At 30.4% G+C, this 15,846-nt stretch overlaps 1 protein-coding gene and 2 pseudogenes across 3 annotated transcripts; all 3 read left to right on the forward strand.

The window, feature by feature from the left end:
• Nucleotides 1-2,227: 2,227 nt before the first annotated feature.
• Nucleotides 2,228-9,376, forward strand: LOC124840116 (amino acid transporter AVT1C-like). Of its 3 annotated transcripts, none has more exons than XM_047316116.2 (13): nucleotides 2,228-2,398; nucleotides 2,855-3,087; nucleotides 3,481-3,788; nucleotides 5,406-5,620; nucleotides 5,898-5,921; nucleotides 6,101-6,281; nucleotides 6,602-6,818; nucleotides 7,084-7,219; nucleotides 7,529-7,548; nucleotides 7,937-8,082; nucleotides 8,225-8,268; nucleotides 8,345-8,407; nucleotides 9,059-9,376. In XM_047316116.2, exons 2-13 carry the CDS (start codon nucleotides 2,909-2,911, stop codon nucleotides 9,155-9,157), a joined length of 1,632 nt encoding a protein of 543 aa, XP_047172072.2. In that variant the 5' UTR covers nucleotides 2,228-2,398; nucleotides 2,855-2,908; the 3' UTR covers nucleotides 9,158-9,376. The 3 variants fall into 3 exon arrangements, with proteins under 3 accessions (XP_047172072.2, XP_047172070.2, XP_047172071.2); XM_047316114.2 differs by having other exon boundaries at nucleotides 2,229-2,394; XM_047316115.2 differs by lacking the exon at nucleotides 2,228-2,398 and adding an exon at nucleotides 2,475-2,643.
• A 1,723-nt stretch (nucleotides 9,377-11,099) lies between these two features.
• LOC148194659 (uncharacterized) lies at nucleotides 11,100-12,489 on the forward strand (annotated as a pseudogene).
• On the forward strand, nucleotides 11,947-12,537 carry LOC148194660 (formin-like protein 1; annotated as a pseudogene).
• The last annotated feature ends 3,309 nt before the right edge of the window (nucleotides 12,538-15,846 follow it).

Consider the following 15,846-nt stretch of genomic DNA (forward strand, 5'->3'; position numbering starts at 1 on the left):
TGTATATTTAATTATCTACATGAGGAGGATGAGGTAAATTATGGGTATTTTATCCTTAGATATTTTTAAATTTTATTTAAGTATTTTTGTTTTAAAATCAAGTAATTAAAATAAAATTATTAATAAAAAAAATTAAGGTTAAAATTTAACTTTATTATATTTCTTTTTGTTTAGATTCATGAAAGTTATTTTTAAACAATTAATTTCTTTTTAAATTTATATTTTGGTGTAACCTTTACATTTGTTTTTAAGAAGACTAAATTTATTTATTTTAGTAAAGTGATTTGAATTGGATTTCGAAATTTATTTATTTTTATGTAAGTTTATATTTTAAAGATTTATTTTTAAATAATCTTATTTCAAACTAAAAATATATATAAAAAGATCTATGGGTATAGAAAAAATATCAAAGACTAGCATTACAAGCATTGTGATTGGTTTATTTTAGCACTACTCAACCACCTATTATCCTCCTAAATTGGACGTCTTCATGATCAATTATGCATAATGCATAATATCTTTTTATTAAAATCTCACATTACTATTGGATATAAATCTCAAATACAACTCTTTTTCTCATTTAAGAAAAAAAAAAGCACACACTATTAAAGATATAATTAATAGTCATTTCTTATATTTTCTCACATTTTTTTTTCATTCTAAACAGATAACCATTTAAACTAATTTTAGTTTGAGAATATACTCACATCACTAAAAAGAGAAAGTATATGAGAGCACCAATTTGATAAGGTAGAAGAGAAAAGGAAAATTTATTTTTCTATTATTTCGATAACTAACAAAACTATTAAGCAAATTAGATATAAGTTTTTCTTATAACAATAACTATACCAGATATACCAAATTTATATATAAAAAAAACAGAAAACAACATAAAAATAAAGATTAAGATAATATAATAGTGGATAATCTTCAGAATAAAAAAGTATATTGTGTTTTAATATTTTTGTTACTTGTAATTATTAATGGGATAGCGAAAATTTGTGACGTAATTTATAGGTGGTAGTTGAATTCAAATTATGTCATTATCATTGTTCCGTATTCATATATTTAGGAATAAAAACTTTTATGTATAACTGATCTACTGTTATGAATTGAATTGATATTCTTCCTCTCCTATCACTTTTTATCACATTTAATCACTCTATCTTGTTCTTTCTTGTATATCTTTTCAAGTTAATAATAAGTATAAATAATAAAACAATAATAATAATAATAATAATAGGTTTTGAAAGAAAAAATGAACACTTATTGATATTGAAATTAGAATAAACTTCTTCTCATGTTATAATTTTTTTATAGTTTCATATCTTATTTTACATTTCACAGCTCGTAAAAGCAGTTTTCCCATCACATCTTGAAAAATGCTAAACACACCCCCTGCCTATGAGGTAGATATATTAAGCAAAAGATAAATAAAAGGAAAAAAACAATAAATAAATATATAGTACAATAATATAATCTCATTAAAAGATGACAATATAACCAAAATAAACAAGAAAAGTAACAAATAATAAGTTACTATTTTGATTATTCGAAATGCATAATATAAACGGGGATGGTGATGATTTTGTTGGTTTAAAAGTTAAAGATATTAATAGCAATGAATATTTTTGTTATTCATCCAAAGAGTTGGAGAAACTATTTCTCTTAATTTAATCACATTATTTATTGTTTATTTTATTTTCTTAAAAAATGTATAATACTCTATATCAGTTTAAAAATTTTAAATAAATATTTGAAAGCGTAATTTATAAATTAAGTCAGTTAAAAAAAGATGCAACTTAATTATTAACGTAAAATAAGTAATTAAATTTAAAAAGATGGATAAAAATAAGGGAAAAATTAAAAAAATTATTTAATGTGAAGAAATAATGCGTTTTAACTATCAAAATGTTAGCTTCAAATGGAAAGAAAACAGTATTACCTATTATAGGGAGGATTTGAATCCCTCCAAGACATGAAAATAAAATGAATGTGAAATTATTATTATTATTATTATCATAAATTTGTAACTGTAAGATTTATTATAGCATTAGATAAAGTGGTTACTTGCAGCATGGTATGATATGAATATGATTCATGAGCTCTTACAAGAAACAAAAGAAAATGGGGACCCATGCCAGCATGACAACATGGCAATTGGCTATCTATTATCTCCCATTAATGTACGGCTACGATTTCTTATGTCCCTGCACTGTCGAAGACAGAGTACAGATGTGCATAACAATAAACTGCTACACCTTCCATCATTCTTCTGCTCTGTCATCCCACAGTTATTTTCAAGTTTTTCAGTTCACACAAACACCACCTAAACCGCTATAAGACTTCCCAACATTGAGAGTGCAGTGTCATTCAAAACACCTGATAGCAAAGGTAAGTAAGTACCCACCTGTTTCTTTTATCTGTGTTCTTGTTTTTCATTTCTTTCACTTTCTTTCTTTTCAAAAAATTTAAGGAAACGTACAAAACGAAAACCATAAGAGGAAACACTTTAAAGCTCTTACCTTACCACCCCTTTTTTCCTTTCCTGCCTTGTGTTTGTTTTCTGGCTTCACTTAATCAAACTTATGAAAATGCATGCATAGCTAAAATCTAGCTGGATTCTTGAGTACAAGCTTCTCAGTAAGAATACTTAAAAGGAAGCTTTTTTAATCTCAGCCCACGTGTAGTTTTTTTATTTTGATATTAGAAAAAAGGTTAAAGAATAGGGTAGGGTTGATCCCGGCGCAGATTTTATGTTGTAAAATTGCCTTGAATTTCTTATAAAGATTTTAAAGATTCTCTTGCTTTCTGCTCGTATGATGTGTTTTATGAGTGTGGTTATTATGTGAAGGTTAATTGTTGAAGGGATTGAGGATTTTTGAACGGAGAGAGAACTTGAAGGAAGATGGATAATTCTGTTTCAGAGAACAGTTTTATCATCGAGAGTGATGAAGAGGATATGGAGAAGGATTTGAACAAAGGTGGAGGTGATGGTAACGATTCTGATTCTTCTAGTTACTCAACTGAAAACCCTCCACAGAGAAAGCCCAGTTCTTACAACATCTCGTGGCCACAGAGTTACAGGTCTTCTATTTTTTTTGTTTTAACAACACTGGATTTGTGAATTTCTCATGATTGTGTTTTCTCTTGTCTTTTTTTCTTTTATGTTTCTAAAGTGTCAAAAGGGCACCTCTAATTTCTCTACAAATATGGTTAATTGTCTTTTCTTTTCCTCCTTTTTCATTACGTTTTTGAAAAGTGATTTTGCCTTTTTCATGGTGAATGTAAAAATTGTTTGGAACCTTTTTCTGGTTAGTTTTGGGTTTTAGAAGAAACCAGAACATGCCACTTGTTCTTGACATAGTCAACAAACTATGTCCAGAAGTTGAAAAAGAAATCTAACAACTTCATTTTGGTGTTTCCCATGTGAAGTGCAGAACTGAATATTCATATATTGTTGTTGATGGTGTGTTTCAGGCAATCTATTGATCTATACAGTAGTGTGCCATCACCAAACATTGGATTTTTGGGCACCTCCTCATTGTCAAGACTAAGCAGTTCTTTCCTTTCTACATCACTAACAAGGAGGCACACTCCTGAAGCACTTCCTTCAGTGACAAAGCCTCTTTTACAAGAACCAGAAGATGAGCAGCATCAGAGACGTAGCTCTCACACCTTGCTTCCTCCTCTTCCTTCTAGAAGATCTTCTTTGATTAAGAAGGACTCCAAGGTTTCTCATGAAGTTCCCTCTCATCACTGCTCTTTTGGACAAGCTGTGTTCAATGGTAAATTGTTGTTTCTCTGTTTGTTATGTTATTGGTTTGATCTGTGCCAGAATTATGTTCTATCATGAGAAAACACACTGTTCAACCTTATCTTCTGAATAAATAAAAAGGAAAATAGAAGGAAGAAAAAATATCAAATCATTATTAAGGCAAATTGAATGAATAATGATATAATGTACTGTATATGTTTGTTTCTTGTCATTATGATATATTATGTTTCCACTTTTATATCAGAAAATTTGAACATCATTATATAATAGGAGAAATTTTCTACGTGCAAACAAAATTTGGTGAGAAAAGAGTGGTGTGCATTATTTTTTTTCTTTTTCATTCGGACATGATCATGATTCTGGGTTTATAGAGCTTTGAAAATTGATATAATGCACGACTTGCATCAAAAAGAAGCTAACAAGCAGATAACACTCTAAAAAAACAGCGTCCTTATGAGTTACATGACAAGAAAAAAACATGGTGGGTATACACTCTGCCCCACTTAATGGATTTGGATTGGAATATGGATCGGATTTGACCAACATTTTAAATTGGGAGGTGGGAGTAGATTTGAGTTATGAGAACTCACAGAAACCATTTTAAAGTGACAATGATTCTTGTGTAACATATTGTACATGGAATAGAGTGTAAAATAATATAGTGATTATTTTCTAGAAAAAAAAAAGGCAAGTTAACACTCCTAAAAAAGATAATCACTTGATAAACAATATATTAACATTTTAATTTTTAATTTAAAATACTAATATATATTATCATTTTGTGAAACTATCGTTTTTGTTCTTTATAACGAGAAAAACCAGCTTCTAAATAATAATTGATTTTCGGAGAACATGTTTTAAGTAGGTTATAATCATATTTACATCTTCTGATTATTTTTTGTTTTTTATGATTCAAAAGATGAGTTTTTTAAAGAAGTTTTTCTTTGTATGAAAACCTTAAACAAATATTTACCTTGAAAGTCATTTAAGCCCAAAACTGGGCGCGGTATATTTAAATTATAATGAAGTAAATAATAGAGTTAAGCTTAACAGTTAAAATAATTAGTTAATTCCTTACTTCACTCTGTGAATTATTTAATTTAAAATTACTTAAACAATATTTTATTAGAAGATAAGGTTTGGGTATTCATTTATTGGTGGCAATGAAAGTCATTTAGAACATATATTATTTTTTCCTGCAAAACTGCAATTAAGAAGTCCCACAGACATACTCAATGAATCCTCTGACTGGGGGACCATATTAGGCAATGATGTAACTTTTGCTGGCTTATCAGCCCTACCCAAGTTAGACAAGTGATGATTCAACCACTTTGTCAGCATCACTTGTTCAAAAACTACAAATTTTCTCATTTCTTAGTTGACCATGATCTTATATCTAGATTTAATCTGTACTAAAGCTAAAGCTAATCACATGCATCTTTATATTCATTAGAATATTGTAAATTTTGAACTGCATGAACCTGAATCGTTAAAGATAAGTTTTTATACCTTAAATTGTAAAATGAAACGTAAGATAAAATATTTTAGACCATCTGGTTTGAAACTTGATGACCCCTGCAGTGCAGTTGGTGCTTTTTCCTTATCCATCGTAGTTTGGATTTTGTAGGCATAAACATTCTTTGTGGTGTTGGAATCCTTTCTACCCCTTATGCTGCCAAAGAAGGTGGATGGTTTGGGATCTCAGTCTTGTTTCTTTTTGCAATTATTTCATTTTATACTGGGCTGCTCTTGCGTTCCTGTTTGGACAGTGATCCTGAGCTTGAAACATACCCTGATATTGGCCAAGCTGCTTTTGGTACTACTGGACGTATTGCAATTTCAGTAAGTCTTCCCTTCATGCTTCTCTTTCTTACGTGTATTTCTGTAATCACTCATTCTCATTTTTCAAACACTGATTCTCTGTTTTGATTTAAGATTTATGTTTTATGTTCATTTTATAGGTTGTGTTATAGTTCTGTCAGGTCTTGAAATCTTAAGATTTTTTATATTCCCATGTCTTTATCATACATTTCTAGTTGGACAAATTCCATGTTAGTTAAAAATAACTATGTTTCTAATCACCCTTTAATTCTTTCTCCTGTTTTTTCTTTGAATGCAGATAGTGTTGTACGTGGAATTATATGTAAGTACAACTGCCTTCACTATTCCATTAGATGTCTCATCCAATGTAATTTGTTACAGCAAATTGAAAATGATGAAATTCTATGTGGCTACCTGTTTGGAAGCATCTTGTTAGATACCTATTATAATTTTTATAAATTTATAGCAACTACTTTCCCTATTGAATATTCCTTCATGCAGGCTTGTTGCATTGAATATATAATTTTGGAGGGCGACAACTTGTCTTCCTTGTTTCCAAATGCACGCTTGAATTTGGGTGCAATTGAAATGGATTCACATACACTTTTTGCGGTGCTAACTGCCTTGACTGTTCTTCCTACTGTTTGGCTCCGTGATCTAAGAATTCTCAGTTACATATCTGGTAAGTGCTTGTTTTTTGGTGATTAAAAGTTAAAGCTTCGTCTCATCTACATTTGGCTCTAAGTCATTTCTCAAACAAGGTTTTATCATACTTCATGTTGTTCTTTTCTGTATTGGAATAGGCTTTGTTGTTGCTGTGAAATGAAGTTCATGTGCATCTTCTCGAATTTTATTCCTCTAGTTGTTATCATTCATGCTTGGTTACTATAACTGCTCATGAATCTGTCTTATGTTTTGGCAGTCAGCAGTCATATATGATGCAGTCATCATTATTTGAAAAAGCTTATTATAAACTTGTACTATGTTTTTTTTTTCATATAGCTGGTGGAGTTATTGCATCCATTTTGGTGGTTCTCTGCTTGTTATGGGTTGGAGTAGACAATGTAGGATTTCATAGCAAAGGGACAACACTCAATCTTGCAACTTTTCCTGTTGCTGTGGGTCTCTATGGTTACTGCTACTCTGGACATGCTGTTTTCCCGAACATTTATTCATCCATGGCAAATAAAAACCAATTCCCTGGAGTGCTCTTAGCATGGTAAATAACTTTTGGCCATAATCCATTACTGGGTTGACACTAGTCCTTCCACTGTATATTAGATCTAAGTCTTGTAAAAAGGCAACTTACAAGTATATATAGAAGACATGATGATCTCTTTTAGGTAAACTAGTAGAGAAGTGTAAGCAAGGTAAATCACAATGCCTCAAGATGTGGAATATATTTGCATAGGATTTTTATTTTGTTCACTGGAATTTCCTTTTCTGAATCTAATGTACACAAGTGTGATTTTTCCTTTCCTCAGTTTTGGTATTTGTAGCTTATTGTATGCTGGAGCTGCTGTTATGGGATACACAATGTTTGGTGAAGCTATACTCTCTCAATTCACTCTCAACCTGCCCCAAGAATTGGTAGCAACCAAGATTGCTGTTTGGACCACGGTATACATACTCTCTTTGGACCTGTTTGTATGAGTTTTTTTTATATGCACTTTTGGGAGAGAAAAATAAGAAGAAAAAAAGGGATATCTGCATAAGTTAAAATTAGCTTATGCACTAGTTAAAAATAAAAATGTTAAACTGTTATATGATAGGGCTTCTACAAATTAACTTATGCATTAAAGAGCTTCTATATTTCTGTCTCATTTATTATTCTCATACTATACTTAGTTAATTCTGTATCAGCAAACTATCAATGTTCAATAAACTACATAAATAACCAACATTTTATCTTTTTCTTTTATTTTGCAGGTGGTTAATCCATTAACCAAATATCCTTTTCATAGGGTCCTTGCATAAGTAGTTAAATTCACGAGAGTCATATGAATAAGAAATGGTTTTGTTTCCATCCTGCATTTAAAAATTTAAAATTCCTTCTTGTTCTAAAGTGATATTTGAGAGAAATAGGAAAAAAGTATCTTTTGCAAAATGCTGCACAACTGAAAACATTTCTAATTACCATCTTGCTTTACTTGGGGAAAAAAATTATAAAACCTGATAAGTGTTGATTGAAGGTGAAAGTATTTGACAGGAAAGAATGTGTTATATCGATGTATGTTTGAAAATGTGTTCTATGACATGACATTTCTCTTGCATCCCCTTTTAAAGAACTCTCACACTGTGAGCAAAGGAAGTTGTTTTTAACTTAATTAGAATCACATTTGCATTGACTATATCTCCGGTGGCAATGAGTCTAGAGGAGTTGTTACCATCAAACCATGCCAAATCTTTTCTATATTGCTTCTTCATCAGAACAGGGTTGGTACTTTCCACCCTCGTTATTGGTCTCTCAGTTCCCTTTTTTGGTGAGTCAATATAACTTCTTTACTAAATCTGGAAATTATTTATTTATGGATGGACCAACTTTCTCATTTCAGAAAATCATCGTACCATGACATAGTTGTACCATGTAATATGAACAGCATATGTAATTTTTCTTTTTTGCAGGTCTGGTTATGTCGTTGATTGGATCATTATTCACAATGCTTGTTGTAAGTCTCATTCAGTTTATCTGTTCTTGCTTACTGATCTCGACCTTTTATTAATTAAAACCATCCTTGATCACAGTCTTTGATACTACCCTGCGTTTGTTTCCTGAAAATCTTGCGAGGCAAAGTGACACGATTGCAGGTATGATGAGGATTTCACTCTCAATAATACTCTGCTCAATAGAACATAAATTTCGTATCTATATTTTTCCTTATAATTTTAACTTCTTAATATGACCTTACTATTTATCTCTCATTTATGATAAATGTGTAAATCTTTGAGAATTACGTGGAGAAAAGGTTATTCTTGAAAAGAGAGAAAACGGGTTGACTTAAATTTCTAAATGGACAATAAAAAGAAACAGTTTTCTGTAAAAGGTGAATCAATAAAAAGTACAGCATTGATGAAAAAAAACAAACTCTTTAGGACTCTTCAGAGTATTGAACATGGTGGCAGATGAATAGTTTCCCCTTAAAATTAAGGCAACTACTTTTAAGTCTAACTTAAATTTATAAAATTAATTTATAAGGTGATGTTTGAACTCATTTATATATTCTGAATTTGTTTTATATCTTGTCGATGAAAGATTTTCAATAAAAATTTCAAAAACAAATATTTTGATATTAACATAGCATAAAGCATACAAATGAAAAGCAATTTTTGAAGCAGAAGGGTATCATTTTGACACTAATACACTTAAACAAGACACTCAAGAATCTATGGCAAAACTAATTAAGTTTGCGTTATAGTAAACTCTAACGCAACTTTACCTTTTATTTCCTATGTCTACAGGCAGCAGTTTGCGTTACAATCATCACAGTAGGAGTTGTCTGTTCTGCTTTTGGAACATACTCTGCCCTCTCCGAGATTATTAAGAGTTTGAGGGGATGAACATGTAGTCTGTCCAGTTATTCTATATGTTTGGATTGCACATCCACAATTTTGAGTCACATTTTCACTTGACACACTTTTCATTTCTGTTTTTTGTGGTTTTTCTGAATTTTCAGTTACCTTGTCATGAAAATTTCACTCATTTTTATTGAGGTATTGGTAATCAGAGATTGTGAGGACAGATTAAGTGAGCTTTGTTAAAGAGAACTTTTTGTTCTATATTGAAAGTGTTGAGTGCAATGTTTTGGTGACTATAAAGGATCTCTATAACCATTGAATGCAGAAATGTTGAGTAACCAAAAGGGCTCCTAAATAAATTATAGCACAATGAATAAATGGCACATGAGTACAGTGTTTTCAACTTTTCATTCAAGACAGCAAGGTTTGTTAGCTCATACTTGTAACCTTACTTTGTTTCCTTGTTCTTTCTGCATATTTATGGATCATAAAGACATGGTTGAATAAACTAGATTCTCATCCATGAAGTTGTGGTTGCACTGGTGAAGCTTATATAACACATTAACTTCACTAACCATTTCATCATAATTTTTCAACTCTTCTTCCTTCATTACTCTTTGAAGAACCGTAATCAACTTCAACAACCATCAAAAGCTTAAGGTATTTTTTCATGACTCTGCCACTGAGATTCGTAAATCATTACTTGTATTCTAAAATATAGAATATAATAGAGAGGAGAAAAGAGGAAAGATGTATATGATAGTACATTTTAGTCAAAGGCAAGTTTACCATATTTAATATATTACTCTCTTTTTTTTTAATTAAGTGTTAAATGTATTTTTTTTGTCTTAAAATTATTTAAAAAATTATTATTTTATTTTTTAATTTAAATATATGTTTATTTCATTGTCATTTTTTATGAAAATCATATAAAATATATCTTTTTAACAAATGTGAAGTGGTTAGCATGTGATGAAACAAGTTTTATCATTGATTATAATATAATTGTTACGTATTATTTGTTAGGAATAATGTTTTCATGACTTTTATAAAGTGTAAGAGAAAATACATGCATAATTAATTTATGAGCGAGACAATTTTTGAAAATGATTTAAAAACAAAAAATATATTTAATTTTAATTAACTTGTATATTTTGCTAAAATTCATGAATAAATGTGTTTATGGCTCGATTTAGGATTTAAACTAATGCATTTAAGGGATTTTGTGCAGAGATCTTATAATTGTGATTGTTTAAAAGATATTTTTTTCTTTTTTTTAATAATTGGAAAGTTTGAATGGTTATGAAAATTTGTACCAACATGATTATTAAAAATTATATTTTTGTGTACAATTTTTTTTTTAATTTGGTACATTGATTATTTTAACATTGTACTTTGGTTTATATGATTATTGTATGTTTTGTATTATTTTCTATTTAAAATTTCTAAATATATAAATTATACATGATGGATAACTTATATACACAACAGTTTTTTATTTATTGTTATTTTTGAAATAATGGAAAATTAACCACTAGCGTGAAAAAAAAGTGTTTTCAAAAGTTTTTTTTTACTTATTTATTATGTAGTTTTGTTTACATATTTGTAACAAGTAATAATAAGTTTTCAAATATATATTATAATGTAAGAAGAAAAGAATGTACTAACACAAATATTTTCTTTTCTATTTTATTTTTATTTGAAAGTTAATTTAATACTCATTTGATATTTTTAATTTTTTATTTCTATTTATTTTATTATGCATAAAAGTTATTTTATTTATTTATACTTATTTTCTTATCATATGTACATAAAATTTATTTTACCTTTTTATCCATTTATTTTATCTTTTTATCCATTTATTTTACTTTTAAATTAATTGTTTATATTATTTGTGGGATTAACTATGTTTTTAGTCCTTCAACTATCAAGCGTTTTTGGGTTTAGTCTCTCTTTCAAAGTTTGTCTCATTTTCATCCTTTCTCTTAATGAAACTATAATTTTTAGTCCTTTATAACTAATGACGTTAATTTTTTCTGACGTGACTAACGATTCTAAATTTGTTTTTGCTTATAGTTAAAATTAAAAGAAAAAACATTAAATTGTGGGTCAAAACTGGAATATTTTTTCTTCTTTGTTCATGGGTTCAGTGACACTCTTTTCTTTTCCACCTTCAACCAGCCATGGCCACCGGAGCCAGATCGAGTTCTCGACGAGTTTTCTTTACCATTGCCGAAGAAAATTTAGTTGGTCGTAGCAGTAGTGAGTCTACCAGTTCATCTTTCTCTTCTTCCTCTTCTGCTTCCCCAAATCGCTCTCATTCCATTAGTCTCTCTCCTCTTGTGAGCATAAGCTCGAGAAGATCACAACCAAGTTGTCTGAAAAAATCGTAGCACACCATTCTCCACCGCCACCTCCAGCGGTGATTAGAAGATCGTCGTCCTTGTCCACACGGTCGTCGCCTTTGCTAGGTTTCGGGCATCACATGTCGTCGTCGTCTTCAATTTCGTCGACGTTGGAGCGAAGGGAGTGTCAGTCGCCATCATTGTCTCCGCTTTCTCTGTTGCCGAGGAAAAACCCAAACCCAAATCCAGATGGTGAATCATCCCCAGGATGTTTTACTTGAAAAGACGCAATCTTTTGGCTCGTCCAAGTCCAAAAGCGACATTGGGTCGCCGAGATTGTCCAATGCTTCTTCCACTGGGAAGTCCTCGGCGTTTTCTCTATCGTTTCCAGATAAAGGGATGAACTTGGATCATGCGTTGGATCAGTCTCCGACCATATTCGATGTTTCATATGAGTCTCCGACCAATTGCTCCATCGAGTAGTAGTCTCCACCACCGTTGTCGTCACCACCTCCGCCAGTTTCGCGACAACGTAAGCAGTGGGAGATGGCAGTGCCTTCTCTCGTGACACTAGTGGGTCAACAGGTTTCGAGGCCGCTTGCACTAACGCCTCCTTCCAGGCCTTTTGTGTTGCAAACCCCAAATACAATGGTTTCTCCGGTGGAGTTGCCACCTATTAGTTCCTAGAATTTCGAGGAGAGCTCTGTAGTCATCTAAACCTAAGTTGAAGCCTTTGCATTGGGACAAAGGGAGGGCAAGCTCTAATCGTGAAATGGTGTGGGATTAGTTGAACGAGGAAATGATCGAAACTTTGTTTGTAGTGAATACGCCAAACCCAAAACCTAAGGACACAACTCCTTGCTCGGTTCTTGCCCCGCAAAATCAAGACCATAGGATGTTGGATCCTAAGAAGTCCCAGAACATTGTTATCTTCTTAAGAGCACTTAATGTAACTAAGAAGAAGTGTGTGAATCATTGTTAGAAGGTGTTGGCTATGGCTGGTTGAAGATGGAGAACAAAAGAGTGTCTCAGAAGATGAATCCCATGAACAAAGAAGAAATGAGATTCCAGTTTTGACCCTACAATTTAATATTTTTTCTTTTAATTTTAATTATAGTCAGAAACAAAATTAGAACCGCTAGCCACATCAAAAAAAATCAACGTCGTTGGTCATGAAGGACTAAAAATTACAGTTTTATTAAAGAGAAGGATGAAAATGAAGCAAACTTTGAAAGAGGGACTAAACTAAAAAACGCTTGATAGTTGAAGGACAAAAAACATATTTAACCCTTATTTTTGTATTCTTAATATTATCCTTTCATAACTTTTAATTTATTGGTCATTAAATGAATTACTAAAAAATAATTTATATTTAAAGTATAAATTTTTTATACTATTTTTTTAATTTTATCTTTTTATGATTTATAATTATTTGATCATTAATAAAAATAAATTTAGAAACATATATATATTTTTTTATTTTTAAAAATTATATATATATATATATATATAATTTGATATGTTTAAAAAAATATTTTAACTCTATCATTTAATATTTAATAAATTATTATTTTAGTTCTTAAATAGAAATACTATTTTTTTCAAATTTGAAATTTTTATATCAATTACTAAAATGTCATGTATAAAGTTTGAGTTATATTGTTATACAAGTCTCTACATATACTAATTAGATGAGTATATCAAAAAATATTAGATGACTAAAAAACATATTAGATGAGTATTTCATAACCTGATTAGACAATTCTTATAACATATGTTAGATGAGTTTATTCATACAGTGATTACACCATCATAACAATATGCGTTAGACTAGTCTCTTCATGCACATATTAGATGAATTTATTAATCACATTAGACAACTATCCATTCTATGATACAAAAGTCTTGCAATATACATTACACATTAGACGATTTTACAATATACATTAGACGAATGTGTCTATATATTGATTAGACGAGACTATTAAAAGATATTGAACGAGTTTGTGAATGCATTGAATGGACAAGTCTAGCAATTCACATTACACCAGTGTATTGATATACTATTTGATATTTTTAACGAGTCAACTCTACATATTTCTATATATCTTTTATAAGTTTAGAGAATCTATTCTATTTTTGCACATGTTTTATCCTTTATATTTTTACAAAACTTACTATTTATATTTTTATAGACATATTAACTTTCTAAACCTAAAAATTACTTTTAACGTTGATTACATGTGCACAAAATACTTGTCAAGGAAGCTCACACGGTCCACAAACATCACTATACACAACCTGCAATGTATGTAACAAATGAATTTCTAAATTGTTTGCTAATCTAGCGGTTTTCACAAACTTTGACAGAAACTTTAATAACTGGAAGACTACTTACTAAATTTTTTGAACTTAGTCGACTTAAATCTCTAAAGTTTAAATGATCAATTCGTAGATGCCATAGCTAGGATTCATCAAATAGCACTATAACAAAAAGACACTAGGTTTAAAGGCTACTCAAATTTACCTTGAAGGCTCTATTCCTGACTAATAGAGCTCTAATCACAATTTTTTTCATAGTATCACAAATTTCAAGAAGATTTTCAACCAAGTTCATCAAATACCCTTTTTCTAGTAATTGACCAATACTGATCAAGTTACTCTTCATTCTAAGCACATACAGAACATCTAAGATCATTGCTCCTAGCCCATTTTTGGGTAATAACCAAGACATTTCCTTCACCTTCAGCTTCAATGGCCCTATATCTGCAAATGTCACTATGCTTTTCTTTCCTTTTTCAAGATCGACAAGCCACTCTCAGTGACCAGTCATATTATTCAAATATCTTGGGTCTATATACCAAATTTCATCATTCTTCCGATCTGGTTGGGTGACCATCATCAAAATCAATGGTTCCTCAGAGCTTCGCTAATTTCTTCCTTCATACGAGCCTGGTGATCTTCACTTGAATCTTGATTACTTGGTGCAACTTTACACTCTGTAGAATATTGTTTGATACGGTTGCAATTAAAGCATTTGATTATTTTCCTATTTGTCTTCTTCTTTCCGCCTCGCCAAGTATTGGGTGATGTTTTTGTTTAGTGTTCTCCATTTCCCTTTTCATGATATTGCGTATGACTGCCTCTATTGTATCCTCCATTGGAATTTCTTCCACACCCTCTTCCTTGAAAGTTTCCATGCACATTATTGTACCTACTCTTATTTTATGTGTGAGCCTGTAGAACTTGATCATCACTGGACAAAGACTTATTGAATTATGCTCTTGTACTGTGAGCATGGTTATCAAACTCTCGAGACTCGTAAACTCGTACGAGTTTACGTTCCCAGTGGTTTCTGAGTTAACTCGAAAGTAAACTTTTTTCTGCGTAAACTCGATAAAATCGATTGTGAAATTGGTAGGATCGTATAGAATCGCGACTTTTGAGCGATTCTGCGAGCTTGAAAGGGGGAAAAATAAAAAAAAACGAGGTCGTTTGAGGTTTAGGGTTTCATGTCCTGATTGTCACTATCTCTCGTGCCTCTCTATCGCCTAACCCCCTTAATGAATGTGTCAAAATTAATGACAATAATCCAAGTATTTATGTTTTACAATATTTATTTTTATGAATAATATATCTATAAATTTTATTTATTTAAAGTTATATAATTTTGTAGACTTATTTGAATTAAGATATTATTTATATAATATTTTTTCATCTGAAGTAAACTCTTATGAGTTTACAAGTTGAGTTTACGAGTCGAGTTTACTGGATTTTTATGAGTTTATGTAAACTCTTGAGTTTGATAACCTTGATTGTGAGCAACGAACTTGTATTGAGATAAAACTACTAACTACTTTTCTGTTGTTTTTAATCACAGCCTAACAATAATAATTAAGGAGTTATAAAATATGTTTATTTGATCAGATTTTTAAATAGAGTAAATTTTTATTTACTTTATAGATTATTTATTATTTTATTTTATTTTTGCAAGTTCGTCATTAATACTAGTGGAATCCACTGTAAAAAGTGATTCTCTTACTTTTTTTTTTGTATCATGTAATAAAATTTGGAATTTTTTACTCGAAAAACATAAAGGAAGCTATTTGTGTTGTTGATAAAACCTTATAATAGATTATGTAGATGTGAATGTTTTGTGATTACACTATCTTGAATTTTGTAAAGTGATTGTAATTGATTAAAAATATGTTTGAATGGTCAAACTTAAAAGTGTGTTCACATTAAAGGATGAATTTAACTTAAGGGTGTGTTTATATTGAAAGGATGAATTTAAGGAAGACAGTGAATAAATGTAAAGGAATTTGAGAGTAAGTTGACGGTTTTTCTTCTGAAAAGATTTAGAGGTGAGTAGGAGTGAATTTGAAA

This window comes from Vigna umbellata, chromosome 8 (genome assembly GCF_029865625.1).
Source record: "Vigna umbellata cultivar VRB3 chromosome 8, Vumbellata_1.0, whole genome shotgun sequence".
Lineage (NCBI taxonomy): Eukaryota > Viridiplantae > Streptophyta > Magnoliopsida > Fabales > Fabaceae > Vigna > Vigna umbellata.

Coding starts and splice junctions, on each gene's coding strand:
- LOC124840116 (XM_047316116.2), top strand. CDS start 2,909: ATGGATAATTCTGTTTCAGAGAACAGTTTTATCATCGAGAGTGATGAA. Junction 3,088..3,480: donor TCGTGGCCACAGAGTTACAG/GTCTTCTATTTT, acceptor GGTGTGTTTCAG/GCAATCTATTGATCTATACA. Junction 3,789..5,405: donor TGGACAAGCTGTGTTCAATG/GTAAATTGTTGT, acceptor TGGATTTTGTAG/GCATAAACATTCTTTGTGGT.